General features: G+C 39.9%; 1 protein-coding gene across 2 annotated transcripts in view; it reads right to left on the minus strand.

Moving 5' to 3' along the window:
- furinb (furin (paired basic amino acid cleaving enzyme) b) overlaps positions 1 to 16,178 on the minus strand; it is a 116,754-nt gene that overhangs the window by 4,382 nt on the left and 96,194 nt on the right. For both annotated transcript variants that reach the window (XM_055034865.1, XM_055034876.1), the window contains exons 9-15: positions 12,262 to 12,474; positions 9,362 to 9,462; positions 7,250 to 7,353; positions 4,755 to 4,872; positions 3,730 to 3,909; positions 3,440 to 3,567; positions 2,700 to 2,828 (exon numbers count right to left, since the gene is read on the minus strand). In XM_055034865.1, the coding sequence (XP_054890840.1) occupies positions 2,700 to 2,828; positions 3,440 to 3,567; positions 3,730 to 3,909; positions 4,755 to 4,872; positions 7,250 to 7,353; positions 9,362 to 9,462; positions 12,262 to 12,474 (973 nt within the window). The remainder of the gene's footprint in view (positions 1 to 2,699; positions 2,829 to 3,439; positions 3,568 to 3,729; positions 3,910 to 4,754; positions 4,873 to 7,249; positions 7,354 to 9,361; positions 9,463 to 12,261; positions 12,475 to 16,178) is intronic.

The following is a 16,178-nucleotide window of genomic DNA, read 5'->3' on the forward strand; positions in this document are numbered from 1 at the left end:
AATGAATGAGAAGTTGAAGTATAATTAGATTAGAAAGATTTCAATATGTCAGTGGAATCAGCTTGTCAATCTGTTTCCAAACCTTCTCTTGTAAAGTTAATTTCTCAATTTTTAATTAAAGTCAAATTCTGTCTGAAGAAGCTGAGCCTTATTTAAACTCAATGGACAACATGATGAATGATTTAATACCCTCAAGCCTCCATCAGATGTAATCTTTTAGTGAGATTAAGAACAGAAACGTCATCCGTGCAAAACATCTGGCTTAAAAAGATGATGTTCAAATGGCTGACCAAGACGAGGATGTTTTTCTCTGCTGCAGTGATGATCATCAAGAACCTTCATCTAATGTGTTTGTTGCTCTTAGCTAATCAATTTTACTGTGATCTCATGTGTTTGATGATCATTGCTTTAATAAATTAAACTTCTGAGGTCATTAGTGGTTTTTTTTTTGGTAAAATAAAAGAATCACTGCATGAAATACAAATGAGAGAAAGCATACAATCATATTTTACACTCTGACACAATAAAATCACTGAACAGTCGATCGGTCCCTCTGGGTCAGAGGTCAGATAGTGCCTGAAGCGGAGAAGCCTGGTTTGCACTAATAGGGAAGCTGCTCTGCTCTGCTCTGGTCAGCAACAGGCTTCCTGCAAGTTCTTCATTTTCCAGACTCAATTTGATATTTTTCCTGCAGTTTCTAAAACATTCTGGACATCAGAGCACAAACCTAGCTGGGTTCAGGTCTCTGGACGTTCCACAAATCAAGAGGCAACAAGATGCTGAAGTTAAAGCTCTGATTAAACAGCGTGAAGCGATTGTTTCTCAACTTTATGTCATCCTGACTAAGATAGATTAGATCTCCTGGCTGCAGACCCTCAACTCTCCCGAGGGATGCCTGAGTCTCCCTCCTGATCCTGTTATTCTTGTGACCCAATTTGAGATAAGGTGAAATCAGTGGATGGATGCAGCAGCAGATACAATATATCAGTAACACAACCTTTGGGCTATCTTATCTTTCTCTGGGCTGCTGTTGTTATTTAAACCCTTAAATAACAAGAGTTGATTGTCCGCTATCCCTAAATGAGAACATTTATAAGAAGAATCTGGTGTAGTAGATCAGAATTTAAGTTTATTTCGCCTAAATTCCCAAAAAAAAAAAAAGTGTAAAACAAGAATAGAGAAAACTTTATTTGTCTTCATACAGTGCTGGGAGATACTATTTTATTAATAATCTCAAGACATTTACTCCTTTAGCGGTGCCTAGATATTTTGCAAATTTTCCAAAGATCTTCCCAAGTGTAATTATCTTTTTGCGCTGACAGAAAATTTCTCTTTTCTCTCTTCCTCTCATATATTTAGCTTAATTTCTGGCAGTTCTGGATTTCATGTCTGGGAAGTCATTAGGAAACTAGTGGTGGGGGGTGTGAATGAAAAGATTAGCAGTGAGAGCAGATTTAATCCGGATGATAAAGGAGAGAGAGTCTGACGGATCAAAGGAAAAAAATAAATATTTCTGACCTTGTGTGTTTCTGTTAAGATTGTCGTAAGCTCTTGCATTATTGTGGTTTTATTTTCACCTGCTGTTCCCTCTATGCCTAACACGCTTGTATGACATATGGCGACGTGCTAATTTATGGTGCACAAAGGGGGCTGTGAACGCCTCATCTGTATTCACAACATTTGCGTTACAGACGCCACGACACCCAACACATGCAGACCTGAGGCCTGTTTCATAACAGACAACAATACTGAGACAGTGCATTACCAGAGTAATGTCTTTACATCCCTTCAGCTTTTTCATGTTATGTCAGGTTAAAATCATGAACTTCGAAGTGGAAGAAAAGATTAGTGATGTTGTTTTCAGACAATTTTCTTTGTTTCTATAGGAGTTTACATATGTAAATGCTTAATTTTGTTTGCTGTTCAGTTTTGACGAACATTTACAGTATAAGTTTAAGTTCAGATCTCAGTGGAGGAAAGGTTTAGTGAATGTGAAATTTCAAGACTTGCCATATATTCTGTCTTAGATTTCACCCAGGACTTCGGTCATATTTTCAGGCCAATCCTTCCACATGTCTGCACTGCTGTCCACATTGTGGTAAACTTATAATTTCTTCTTGCCAGATTTATGAAGGGCAGGGCTCATAGTTGTCCTGTCAACATGCTTTCCCACCTGATCCATCCTTCCTGCTTACTCTTCTACTTGCCCGTCAGTTTCAGTTGCGGCTAAATCTCAAAACTGAACAACAGGTTTACCGTTTTGCAGCACTGCTTTTGTTACATTAAATGTTCAAAGCTTATATTTCTTGGCCTCCCTCATGAAGCTATTTGTTCACTAATGTTTTCAGTTGGACTTACAGTCAGCGTAAATAACATCAAGGTGGACTCTATTTACTAGTTACATGACTTCTGAAGGCAACTTATTTCTCTGATACCACTTAATAAATGATGGGATTTATTAAGTGGTATCAGAAAAAAGGGGAGAGAATACATGTGCATACTTTTCAGACTTTGAAAGCTACATACACTATTTTTCTTCTCCTTGGTAGTTATGGTCCACTTTGTATTGCTCCATCACAAAAGCCCAATAAATTATTTTCAAGTTCACTTTGTAGCGTAAAAAATGCATGGATATTTTTGAAACATGTTCTTTGATCCAGTGTAAATTCTGCGTGTCAGCGGAGGCAGAGTGTTCTCACCAATACAGATCTGCTGGGCATCGAAGGTCTTGCAGCTGTTGTTGGAAGGTCGAGGGAAGTAGGGTGACGAGGGGTTAACAACGCTGGGTCCGGTGCCCCACAGGGTGAGAGTGAACTGACTCAGTACACCTGTGGGAAGGAAACAAAGAAGTGAGGAGTTCAAAAGGAGATGGAGGTAAATATCAAGTTCGCAGCTCTCAGTGGGGGAACAGAGTGAACTGGCTGAGAAGAGGATGTGGGGGTGGAAGGAGAGGAAACAAGTGATGCGAGCGGGGCCAAACACAACTCAGGAGGAGGATCGACACCAGCAGAGGAAGAGAAAGCACTCCCATTTCATTCCTACTGCAGCTCTAAGTAAACAGAACCACAGGATAAACATAGAGATGTTAACTCTCCTCAACCGTCAGCTGGATTCTGAGCTAAAAAAAAAAAAAGCAGCCCTCAATGTTGGAAATAAAAACCTTGTTTGGAGGTTTTGATCAAAAAGATGTAAGATATTTTCTTGTAACGGCTGTCGATATTTAATCTGGAATGCGCTTCTGAGAAGCTCCCTTCTGGGCAGCAAAAAAAATGTACACACCCTGTCATTAGATGAGGAATAAAAGAGGAACTGAAAAGGCCTTTTTAATAAAGCATAAAGACATGCAGCGAGATTGGAGCTGGCAAGGGGCCAGCAGATGCTGACATTACTGTGGTTTTGAAGTAATGTATAATGAGATTAATGATAATGAGCGATTTACCATAGTCACGTCCATTAGATGCAACGTTTTCTATCTCTAGGGTCCACTCTCCCTGCGGGTCCTCGTCCCACGAGTGGGTGGTCATAAAGGCCCAGTCGTTGAACCCCTCCGAAGAATAGTCATTGGGCCTTAATAGACAACAGGAGAAAACGTATTTTCTGTTTTTCTTTATGTGTGGAAATCGCTGAATACAGCCCTGCATAAAGTGAACACACACACGCTGAGTCTGTCTAAAAGAGAAAGGTATACGTCATGAAGCAGCATCAGAAGAGCCGCGTTTAGCTGTGTACCTTGGGAACAGCAGGGTGGAACGTGTTCCCAGTGGGCTGATTAGATGAATGGCCAATTTTCCTCGCTGGTTGTGGGAAAGAGTGAGGCGAGCCTGAGCGTGCTCCAGAGATCGGACATACTCCGGTCGCCCCCAGCAGGCATCAACGCTCTTGCTGAACACCAGCTTGTTCCCGATGTCTCTGCAGGGTTGTCGAGAGGAGCGGAGAGTGGTTAATGTTGTGTGTCTGCAGAAAACGGACACAGGCAATCACACTGTGCTAAGAATCTAAACGTCTTCAACGCCCTCAGGGCAGATGCTGGGAGGGATGAGGAGCCAGTGAATGGATTTAATAAAACTAAAACCCTCTGCTGTTCATATACACATATCTTCCTCCCACAGGAAGAGGAAGATATGTAAAGAGGTAGATTTAATACACAGACAGATAAATGCAAAGATATTATTTCTGTTAATTCAGCTGATTATGAAATACAGTTGATGAAAAAACTAAATTTAGTCTAATTAAAAGTTAGAATTGAGTGGACTGGATTGATTTGGGGTTAAGGTCAAGTAGTTATTCAGTGAAACGCCATCATAACACAGCCATTAAAGCAGGTGTACTTTGTACTTTAGGTAGAGAGGGTAGGTGCCAAGTTTTGCTGAAACGTGAAATCAGCATCTCCAGAAAGCTTAACAGATTGAAACACAAAGTTATCAAATAAGTCCTAGTAGACAACTAAGTTAAACAAATCAACTATGGGTGCGTGTAGTTATTAAAGAGATAATCATAAACTGTTAGCAGGGCTTTGTGTACTACATTTTATAACTTATGAAGTAAACCAATAACTGAATAGCCTAGCCCTTACCCTACACTATTCCTAACCCTAAAGCTAACCTACACTCTATTTAACCCAAACACAGCACCTCTTTTTGTGGGACCTGGAGCAGTGGGTCCTCAGAATGTAGTATTTGTTGGAAAAATAGACCTTACTACATGAAATGCTTAAATATACACATACACACACAGTTTGAAGTCACTGTCCTAACCTTGGTTCTGTAAGCATTGTCAGAACGCATTGGTGCTGTGGTCCCACTGTCGTCCAGTTCTGTGCCAAACTCACCATAGCGCCTGCATCTAGTAAGCCATAGCCATACGAATGACTCACTGAGGAGAAAAGAGAATAGATGGACAACAGCGACGGTGAGAGAATGATATAGGCAGCAGGTTCAGAACGTCTTTTCAGAAACACAATTTTGAGCTTTAATTGAAGGGACTCTCTAAAATCCCTAAAATGCTCCGCCGACCTTTAACAGCACTATCCAGCTGCTTCTCCCTATCTGCAGTCACCGATAATGCAAGTATTTTTTGGCCCTTCTAATAAATGCAAAAGATCTTAAGGGAGACGTGAAAACATTTCCTTTTTTCGGCGCAGCCTCAATGTTGTGTGTGTCTGATTGACAGACACTGGCAGGAGAATAACAGCCAAAGTAAACAAACATCCCCTTCCTCACAAGACAGGGACAGACAGTTTCATGTGCTGGAGCAGAGCATTAAAGATACTACTGAGGGTGACATAAGAAGCTGGCTTTTGTTGCGTGAAAGCCTTTTTAGTGCCTCTTTCCACAACATTTTCCTACTGGTAAACATGGTGTGTACGTCCCTGAACATTTTGAAAGAAGCAGAGTTGATGGTGAAAGCCACAGTGGTCATGGAAAGCACACCCTCTTTTAACTTTGAAGGTGAGCTATTGTGCTTCCTTGAACAGGTCAGGGTCGTCCTCTGGGCTGTATGAAACATGTTCATGATATTCTTTGGGCTTTGATGGGGTTGCTAAGTGAGGAGCAGCGGCTGCTGATTTGTGACCTTACGTTCCAAAGGTTTTTGAAATAGATCATTTTCCAGACACCAAAAAACTTTTAATTTATTGCTAAAAACAGCTGGATGTTTTTTTTTTTTTTGTAAGTACTTGGGCAACTTTTTGAAGCAGTGGAAACCAAAAATGCAAAAATGTGCAGAATGTGAAATACATTTTCACATTTTGCTCCTCTTTTATATGCTCCAGACATAAAGAGGATCTGGTCTGGTTTGGTACAACTTTGCTTCCCTTACAGGAATTAAGAGGAAAAGTAGCGGCCAGGCGTTGTTAATTAAAACACTTGATTATTGACCACCAGTAGATGTGATCTTATCTATAAAAGCAGGATAATTAGCATTTTGCTGGTCTGGTGGGTGAGGGCAAATACAATCTCAAGGCAGAAAGACGTCAGCAGTATGCAAAAAGAATTGCTGCTCCTGAATGATTCTTGTTGCAAAGGCGTTTGGACACTTGAGATCAAAGTTGGGACATAATCTGCACCAAATAGAGCACATCAGCACAAACGCTTCAGAAGGTTTGTATCAGAGGGGGCTGATCTAAACTGGTTTTGCCCAAAAATGGTGACCTCAGTCCTGTTGGTGAAGGATGTTAAAAGCTCTCCATAAAAATCAGCTACTGATACAATCAGCTAGTGATACAAGTGATACTATATTTTGTTATGTCAGCCTAAATAAAAAGAAGTGTAACAAAACTATCTTCAAAAGTAAGCTAATTAGTAAACAGTTAACCTGTGTCCACCTTTAAAGTTTACGGCCTTATTCAATGTACTACAATGTGTTCTGATGAGGATCGTTTGACAGATTAAAGTTATTTTTGAAAATATTTTTGCTTTTCTTCAAGTTCACATTTCTGTGTTTAATTTTTTATTGGTCTGATGTAATGTTGTAATCTTAAGTGTTATGTTTTCATTAGCTCTCAGTGGGAAAACAAACTAACAGAAAAACAAGCGTTAAAACGTCAGTTTATGAACATTAATGAACAAACAGCAACATGAAGACAGGTCACGATGGTCAGGGATAAAAGAGCTACAATGGAATAAATAACTAGATTAAAACATATCGTGTTGAAATTACCCACTGAAAGTCCAGACCTAAATTTAATTCAGAAACTTTGGCAACACTTTTCTTTGTCGAAACATATTATATTATTAAAGTACATTCTCGTGATTAAAAAAAATCAAAAACAAACTGAAGAAGGATAAATACATTTTAAGAGCATTCTAAAACTTTTGACTTTATAGAGGGAATGTTTATTTGCTACAGGAAGCAGCCATACACTTTATAAATTTGTTTTATAGGCACCTTGTGTTTCCCAGGGACACTGCAGCAAGTGAGGAGTTGCAGATTGAAATAAAAAAGCAGTGATTTTTAGAACCCTGGCTCTACCTCCGGAGCCACAGCTGCCAGTAGTTTGTGAAATACTGGAAAAAAAAACCTCAAACATCTGCAATTTAATCTCAGATGGGCTATAATGACTGTAATGCTTTGGCTCTGCAGAGAGAGATTGTTATTGCCAAAAAAGTAATAACATTTTTGGGAGACTTAATAGATTTTTCTTTGTACAAAAATTACATATACACATGCAGCAGAGAAGGATAAACATAACCCCCGATTATAAGATATCTTCTGTGCTTTATTTAGATGACGTAAAATAATCAGTATGTACCGATGCGTCCCACTCCATTGGTCTTCCAGTCTCCGGCGATAAGGTGCCCAGGTAATGACGTCCTCACCACCAGGTGCTGCATGTCCCTCCAGGTCAGGTTCATGCTGAAACACCAAAAGAAAGAGAGCAATTTAACTGCATCGACTTTCTGTCATGTAACAGATGAAGGTAATAATTTCGACATTATGCACGTCATGAGTAAAGTCAGGTTTTGCTGACCTCAACAGCACAATAATGTAGTAGAGGAAATGTGAGGAGCTGAGGGACATGGAAAAGGTCAGGGGACTGGAGACACGACGGAAATGTAATCAATCCCAGCATGTGCAGCGAGGAGAAATGGACACCTCTGAAAATAACACTCTGAAACACGAAGGAGACTGGGAGGTTTATTCCAAAGCATCATAACTAAGCAGCTACAGTTTTTCAAAACTAACCAGACATTCTTTGAACTTTTTCACATTTTACCATTCAATAACCACATATTTCATTGTATTTTACAGTGATTTTCTGACATGCCAACAACAAGTAGAGCATAATTGTGAAGTGGAAAAAACATTGGTTTTGTTCTTGTATGCTTTTATTTTTACTTACGGATTATAGCACTACCTTGAGTTGGCCTGTCACATACAATCCCATTAAATTACATTAAGAGTGTGAGGTTGTAACATAAAAATGTGAACGGGTTCGAGGGGTAATGATATCAAGGCACTCTAACTGATACCATAAAATATCAGCGTTAAAACAGTACTGTGTAACTTATTATGCTGAGAGGTTAAAGAGCACGATAAACAGTAGCTATAAAACCAAGGAGAACAGCATTCATCCTTTCTCCAGAAGCAAGTTTCAAATGAGGTTTGGGACTCAGGGCCAAGGTCACCTTCTACACAGGACTGGCTTTCATAAAAGCAAGACCTTTTTCTCTCCTTTAGATATAATGAAGAGACATTGATTAGAGCAGCCTCAGAAGAACCAATGAAGACAAACTCTCCAACAGGTTTGAATGACAAAACGATGAATCACAGTGCTTACTGAGCTCAGCACCACAGTTGACTGAAATAGAAGCAGAACTTCGCCGAGGCGCATCTCCTCCTCCCTCCATGCACATCAGCATCCTTCCCTCACATCCTCTCATGAGTTATTAAAGTACAAGATCCCCCTAGATCCACTCAATGTGACATCAACCAAGAGCAGGGAGAGGGATGATAATAAAATTATAAAACAATAGAAAGCCAAAAAACGTTCCGCCTATTAAACGATTCCATTTGCACCAGTTTCAGTGTGGGCCTGGTCTGATAAAGCAGCTATGCTGTTATTACTGCAGCCTGTCAGGAAAGGGGTGCCTGCTGGGATGCACCAAGCACTGCCTGATAACTGATAGTCAACGCGGTGAAAACCCGAGTTCTGTCAGTTACTGGCCATTTCTCATGATATATCACAGCTGACAGCGCCGAGATAAGCCAGGGAGGCTGAGGAGGCTTACCTGTGCTGTAACGCTGCGCCGGATTGGATTCGACACCTGTCATCACTAACGCAGACATGAGGGGAATTATGCAAAGTGGAGAGCAGCTGAGTGATAAGACAGACTCAAGACATGCAAGATACAAGTGCAGATAATGCGGATGAGGGCGTACACGTTAGATGGCTCAGAAAGCTCGGGACACCTGCAGTCCTGCGTGAGCAATAATGAGAAAGATTCTCAGGGATATGAGTCTTCATGAGCAGCCCTACAGGTATTTGAAAGTCAGTGTGGGCTGCAGCTGCTAATTTATCTCACTAATTAAGTGATTATCAAAAGCTTAATTTGCTGTGGAAAGAATTTCTGCTGGGAGTCAGTCCAGCATTGATTCCCGGAGGTGTCTGTGAAGTCGCAGCTGTGAGCACACACCTCCCATGGAGACAGGGTGGAAAATGGTGGTAAAGATAAAACCAACAATATTCCTACACTTTAAAAGTCGAGCGTGCTCAAAGATGATTCACGAAAATGCTATATGTCCCCGATGACTGTATGTAGACATCTGACAGGTACTGTATGGTAAATAATATTAATAAAAAAAAACAGATGGGAGCAGGTCAGTGGCGCTGCTGTAAAAGTCATCTGTCATTCCAACTCACTTTGCCTCCAGAGCCAGAGCGATGATCCCAGCAGCTAGTGGAGCCGAGGCAGACGTCCCCGTGTGAGAGTCAGTGCATTTCTGCCTCAGGTCTGTGGTCACCTTAGAGAGAATAAGAACAGAGGGAAGTGCACATAAATACAAAAAGAGAGAGACAGAGCTAATGTGACACTTCACCATGAATTCACAGCGAGGAAAGCTGAGTGTTAGACAGGGAGGGACAGAGATAATATGAGTTTTCCCTGCAGCTATCTAAGATGGAAGAAGAATGAGAGGGAGGAGGAGAGAATGAGTCGGTAGGTTCAGTCTCAGGTTTATGGACGCCTGCCAAGGGGTCACAGGCGGGACAGCGAATGTCAGCCAAGTCGGCCCCAGCCAAATCTGTTGCTGGTGAGACGAAGGGTCTTAGTGCTCCATGCACGCTTCTGATCTTCCTGTCTGTCAGTACCAGGAAGCTAATGATGCCTGTCTGGATCACAATGAGGACACACTGGTAATGACAAAGAGGCTGGAAGCAAAGACCAGCAGCGAAGGTTAAAGATGGAGGATCTGCTTGCAACTTTTGGCCTGACAGCTTGTGGCACTAATGACCATTATCAGCTGAAGACGTCTCTGTGTCAGAGGCGTAAACAAAACCGGTCAGGCGTCCGAACAGGACAACTGTTCCACTTGGAGCTGGACCAAACAGCCATTTCATAGATATCTGATAACTGCAAAATGTTTTCTCATTAAATGTATTAATTTAGTACAAGGTGAAGCATTTTTTTATAAGACTTGGCAGAGGTTTTATTTTATTATTATTTATTTTATGATAATAGAAAGTGGTCAGAAGGGACATAGGAAATAAATAAAACTTATTTTTGTGCAATAAAAAACTATCAATAATGCAGCTATAAATGCTGACATGACAAACATAAAATGAGGAAACAAAAACTATTACAGATCCGAATCAGAAAAGTCCTGTGGCCAAACATTTTAGGGATATGCAGTCTGCAGTCAAGTTTTTCTTGGCCTGTATTTATCAATTCTGTTCAGCTTCAGCGACTGTTCTAGACATAAAAAGATTCCCACAGAATGATGCTGCCACTACCATGTCTCATGTTTGCGGGATTGTGTGTTCAGAGTGACAGACCTAGTTTTCTGCAACACAAGTTGCAAGTGTTCTGTCCGTAGGCAAAACAAACAAGCAAACAAAAATCTGCTGTCGTTTCTTCTGGCCAGAGCATCTTTTTCTATACTGAAAACTCCATGAATTTCACATATGAAAATGATGGGTGAAAAACATGTACCACATAAAAAATGCATGTGGTGCACACAAGTTTTCACTTGTAATTTGGATGATAAACTAAAGAGTCTTTAAAGCATGGGAAATTGTTTTATAACCTAGCGAAGCATTAAGCTAATCCACAACTTCATCCCTACACTGCTATGTGTATTCTTGGTTTTATTATGCTGTTTGCTCACTAATGATCTCAACCAAAGCTCTAAGTCCTTCATACCACATCTGTTTTTATGTTGAGACTAAATTACTCATCTCCAAGAGGCCTTTGGATTTTGTTTACTGATATTTGTGTACAGTAAAGGATAAACAGAATTCTCAGATTCTTTTATGAAAAAATGTTTTGGAAACCACACGTATTGCCCTTCCACTTCACACCATGCTTTACTTGGTGGTGGTCGATAATGTGCCATATTCATATGATACTGGCATTTACAACTGATTTTGATGCAAGACTACAGTAAAGTTGAGCAGAGCGAGAGATTTCTTGTGACCGGTTTATCTATGTAGTGTCTGTACAGCTGCAACAGCCTCAGTTTCAGGGTGTGTATTTTGACTAAATATTTTCAGCCTCCACACGCACACTTGGCCATAAAAGCTCTGCGATTTTGACTAATTTAATTACGCAAACAAACGCCAGGGGACTTCCTTAAAATAACATTATTACGATGATTATGATTAAGCTTTTTTTTAACACAATGTCTTTAAGATTTTTTTTAAACATCTATGTGGTAATTTGTTGCCGTGGTTGTGCAATAATCATCACACCTAATAGCAAAAGTGTTTCTCTTTGTTCAGTTTTTCACCAAGCATGTGTCAGTGCCCTCTATGTTGTTCATCTTTCAACCCCGATCCAAAGGCATGAATGTTAGGCTAATTGGACAACCTTAAACTGCCTTACAGTGTGAAAGAGTGAGCATGGTTCTGTCATTGTGTCTTTGTGAGCGAGGAAACCATCAGTGATTTTCTGACTTACTAGAAGAAGGCGAAATTTAAAAATTGTTTCCTTTTCTTATGAAATAACAGGTCACTAAATCCCAATCCCAAATGATCCGAAGGTCATGCTGGATTGCTGTGAAAGCCCCAGTGCAACTGTGGCAATCACACCTATGTGTCACAGAGATCATAAATACCAGTGTTAGACAAAGAGACGTGGCATGAAATAACTTTCAGAACAAACACCAGCAGCCTCACAGTTGGAGAATCAAGTCAGTGCTGCTTCACCTCTTAAAAACAAGTTTAATTTCACATATTTTGGTGAAGTGCATTTGTTTGCCTGTAGCAGCCCTTTGGTGTATTTTGGATTTAAAAAAAGGACGATTCCTAGCTGTTTCATGTTATACTGATCCCTGGAGGCAAGCCTTTCATCAGCTGAAAAGCAGCTTGAAAGAAGCATGTGACATTTCCAGGGTTTGTCCGCTCTCCTTGTTGGATGTTGCGCATCAGACGCTCTGATTTCTGAGAGCTTGATCCTTATTTACAACATGACAGACAGAGGCTTAATGCGAAAATACGCTTCAAAAAATGTCAATTTATGATACGTCTGCGTCGGTGTTTTAGATTGGCAACACAACAGCAAACGCATAGATGGTTTTAAGGAGCAGAGGTGTGCTTGCACTCACTATCTGTTTCTCTCCTGGATTCCCAGAGCTAAAGGTTGTAGCCAGGGTGGAGGAGCAGGGTTCACTGTACCACGGCACATTGCCCGACTCTGTGGTGCTGCTGATGGACAGCGTGTAAATGCTGTTGGTGTAGCCGTCACAGTTGCAGCTGTCCTGTTCGCGGCCACCGTTGCCTGAAGCCCAGACGAAGATGGAGCCCAGTCCACTGCGTCCCTGCGGTAGAAAAACATAAAAGAAAACGTTGATATAGTTGAAACCCAACCAACAGAAAGAAACTAACAAGGGCTCGCTGAGGTGTGGAAAGCTGCCTTTGACAAAGACGTTTGTCTGACTGCCTAAACAGCATGCCATATCTGAACTTTCTCTAGAAACTCTAAAACGCTGGAGGTGCAGATCCATGTCAAAAATTTCAGATCGCAAACATGGCGATTGTAATTGTGACACGCGCTCAAGCTGATTGAGATTGCGAATACATGACAGCATCATGTTAATTGAAGCACTGTTCAGTTTAAGATACACATACAGTAAAGGCCAAATTCCTCTGGCAGATTTCAAAATAATCAGTGAAAATGATTAAAATTACATAAATCAAACAATTGTTACATGTATTTGTTAATCAGCTTTTTGCATGTTTCAATGGCATTCTGATAATTTGGACAATTTCTTTGTTGATGAGCTCAAATTATTTGAGGTTGGAAGACCTGCTTATCATCACCCTAATGTTTAACTCTCTCCACAGATTCTCCATCAGATTCAAGTTTGGATTCTGGCTAGGATGCTTTGAAATGTCATGAAGAAATATGTTAGCAAAATTTAGCGATTACGTAAAATCAAAATTTGCCAGTGGAATGAATATTTTTGTGCTTCTTTATATCTGTGTGTATTTCATTTCACATACATATAGTTTTCATCAGCAGTCAAGGAGATGGTAATGCTGTATCAAATAGAAATTTGATTTTCAAGCGTCTTTTGAAAAAAGACTGTTTTTTATCTTTTAATCAGTACCACGATTAAATGGGTTTATTTGTTCCAAGACATACACCACTTTGTTCACGTACTTGTCTCCAGCGGATTAATTTAAGCTCTGTGACAGGGTTGATTTGCTTCTTATGAAACACAAATGACACTGAACTGCATACATTTCTGTGTCTCTATTTAATACATTTTGTCTCCAGTTGGTTTTCTTGCTTATCTCGAAGCCAGAAGCCTGCCTGCTGACCTCTTTGACTGCTGACCTCTTTCACTGCTGACTTTCTGCACCTCAAAATATTGCTGATTGTTACTGTAGACCAGTTGTTGCCAGTGTCCCTGAGGCCTGAATGGAGACGAAAACATTGAGTGTCAGGGCACCAGGTGTCAGGGCTCGGAAACAGCCTTAGGGGTGGAGACTGACCTCTGTATCTCTTTGCTGAAGTTAATGCTTATTTTCCAGAAAATTCTGATTAGTGCAACAATATTTGCTGTCGGATTTGATTCTAAATCTATATCCGACTACATAGTACATACTTGTGTGGCTACAAAATACCTTTTCTTTTTTTATTAGTTTCATCCTTTTCTAAAAAAAATAATTCAATAATGCAACTATACTGAATAGCTTATTGTGTGAAAACAGGAATGCAGGTAAACAAATATTTACAAGAATGACCTGTAACAAAAAACAAAACAACATCTTCTTTTTCTAACAGTTCAGATAAATAACAATAATAAATATAAATATTCATGGAACCTTTTCACATTTTGTTACATTGCAAACACAAACTCTAATGAACTGAGTTGACAGATAAAATAGCATATGAATAGGAAATGGGTTGTTTACTTTTAGCAAATAAAAATATGAAAAATTAGCTTTGCATGTGTTTTCAGCCACCTATGTTCTAGTACATTTAAATAAAATCCAGCACATCTTAACTACTGAACAATAATTGAGGGCGGTAGCCAAGAATCCCATCCTAACTCAAGAGCAGATGCACAGATCCACAACTCAGGTGGAAAAATCTGTTGACAGGACAACCAGCAGCCATGAAGGCAGATAAATAACATGGCCTTCCTGGAAGACTTCCAAGACACGTACTGTTGTTGAAAAAGAAAGCCAGAGCCACAACTGGTTTGATGAAACCGATCTGTTAGAACGGCCAAAGCAAAGTCAGGACCTAAGTTTATCTGAGAGACTGAGGCAAGGCTCAAAGGCTCATGTGCAAAGCTGGTTGAAACAAACTATTAAAGACTTTCAGGTGTAATGGCAGTGAAAGTAGTACAATAGGATTTCTGAATATGAGATGCCCTTCAGAATTTTATTGTCAAAATATGTGAAAACGTCTACCTACATAGAATTATATGGAGGTTTCTATTTGCCTATGAAATGATATCTCATTAAAAACTGACTGTACAAACTGAGGTTTGTGGTTTTAACGTAACGAAATGCAAAAAGTTCAAGGAATGTGAATGCGTATGCAAGGCAGAGTAGTACTATCTCCAGATTGTTGATCAAAATCAACAATCAAAAGAATAAGAAAAAAAAGGATTCACACTAAACAGGGAGTTGGTGTGCTTGTCTAGTTACCAAAGATTTACTTCCTTATCAGCGCTGCTATGATGCTGTTTTCTCTGGCACATTTAATCAGTGAAATGTTAAGCTCATAAGTCTACAAAGGGACCTTAATTGGACCCAAAGACAGATTTTAAATGAGCTGGTACAAGCTTTTTTTTATTTTTTATAAGGATTATCCATTTAATTTTCTTAATTGATTCCTACGCCCCCGTCTCACAAATGATCTCTCTTTAGAAGATGGGATAAATGAGCTTTTGCTGAGTGTTGGATGCAGCTTCCATTGAACGGGATGGTCAATCCGGACTGTACATAACACTCCTAAACGGTCCAGCTCAATTTATGACCCGGCGCCGCCTTTTGCTGCGGTTTACAGATACCCAGACGAGAACACTTTAGCGCCAGCCGTTATCTCGCTGCCAGGAGAACACACACTGAACCAGAGGGCTCCTGTTGTTTTCCTGTCAGGTAATTTATCTCCACTAACACGGCATAATATGTGGAGCTGCACACATTTGGGAATGTGAACTATGAGTCATACGTTGCCACGGAAAATTTGCAGTTTCTTTCATTTGCATGACAATTATCACTGCCTTTCAATCTCACTCCTTCATCAGCTTTGTTTCTGTTTTCTCTCATCTCATCTTTCTCATTTGGCTGATCTGCTTATGGTCTTTGATGATGTAAGCTTGACACATGAGGAATGATGACATTAGACTTGGGTAATAGGCTCAAACTCTTTCATATCTAATTCTGCTGACTATGGAGTCAATGACAAATCAACAAATTCACCTTGAGTTTGTCCTCTTCTCATGGAAAGTAGTGTGATTAAAGTGAGAAAATTCTGCTTGTCTTCTCTGATATTTTTAATGTAAAATAAAAATGATTGTAATATTTCTGAAAATAAAACTTTATGACAACTCTCGTTCCATGGAGAGAGTTTCTATGTTTCTGGATTTGATTTGCCTTTCAATGGTATTCATTTCCTCTTAACTTTTCCTCAATTTGTAATGTGTGACATACCAATACACCAATGAAATATTTTGAAGACAAAGGGAAATTACACACAAGTTTTGTAACAATTTTTGCAAGTCTAAAAAGTGTGGCATGCGCTATTCCTCTAGTAAAACATGGCGGACGTGAAGGCACCACAAGGTAACTGTTCTGAGTCAATTGAAAGATTCATGGAACTAAATGGAGGGCAATAGTTTAGACAGGGGCGGGGTTCCACTTCCAGCAGGACAGCAATGTTACAAATACAGCGAGAGCCGTAACGGACTGGGTTAAATCAAAGCATATCAGGTGATAGGATGGCCTAGTCAAATTCCAAACCTGAATCCTACAGAAATGGCACTAACATAACAAACCAAAT

Source organism: Poeciliopsis prolifica, unplaced genomic scaffold (genome assembly GCF_027474105.1).
Source record: "Poeciliopsis prolifica strain line A6 unplaced genomic scaffold, Auburn_PproV2 SCAFFOLD001, whole genome shotgun sequence".
NCBI classification, from domain to species: domain Eukaryota; kingdom Metazoa; phylum Chordata; class Actinopteri; order Cyprinodontiformes; family Poeciliidae; genus Poeciliopsis; species Poeciliopsis prolifica.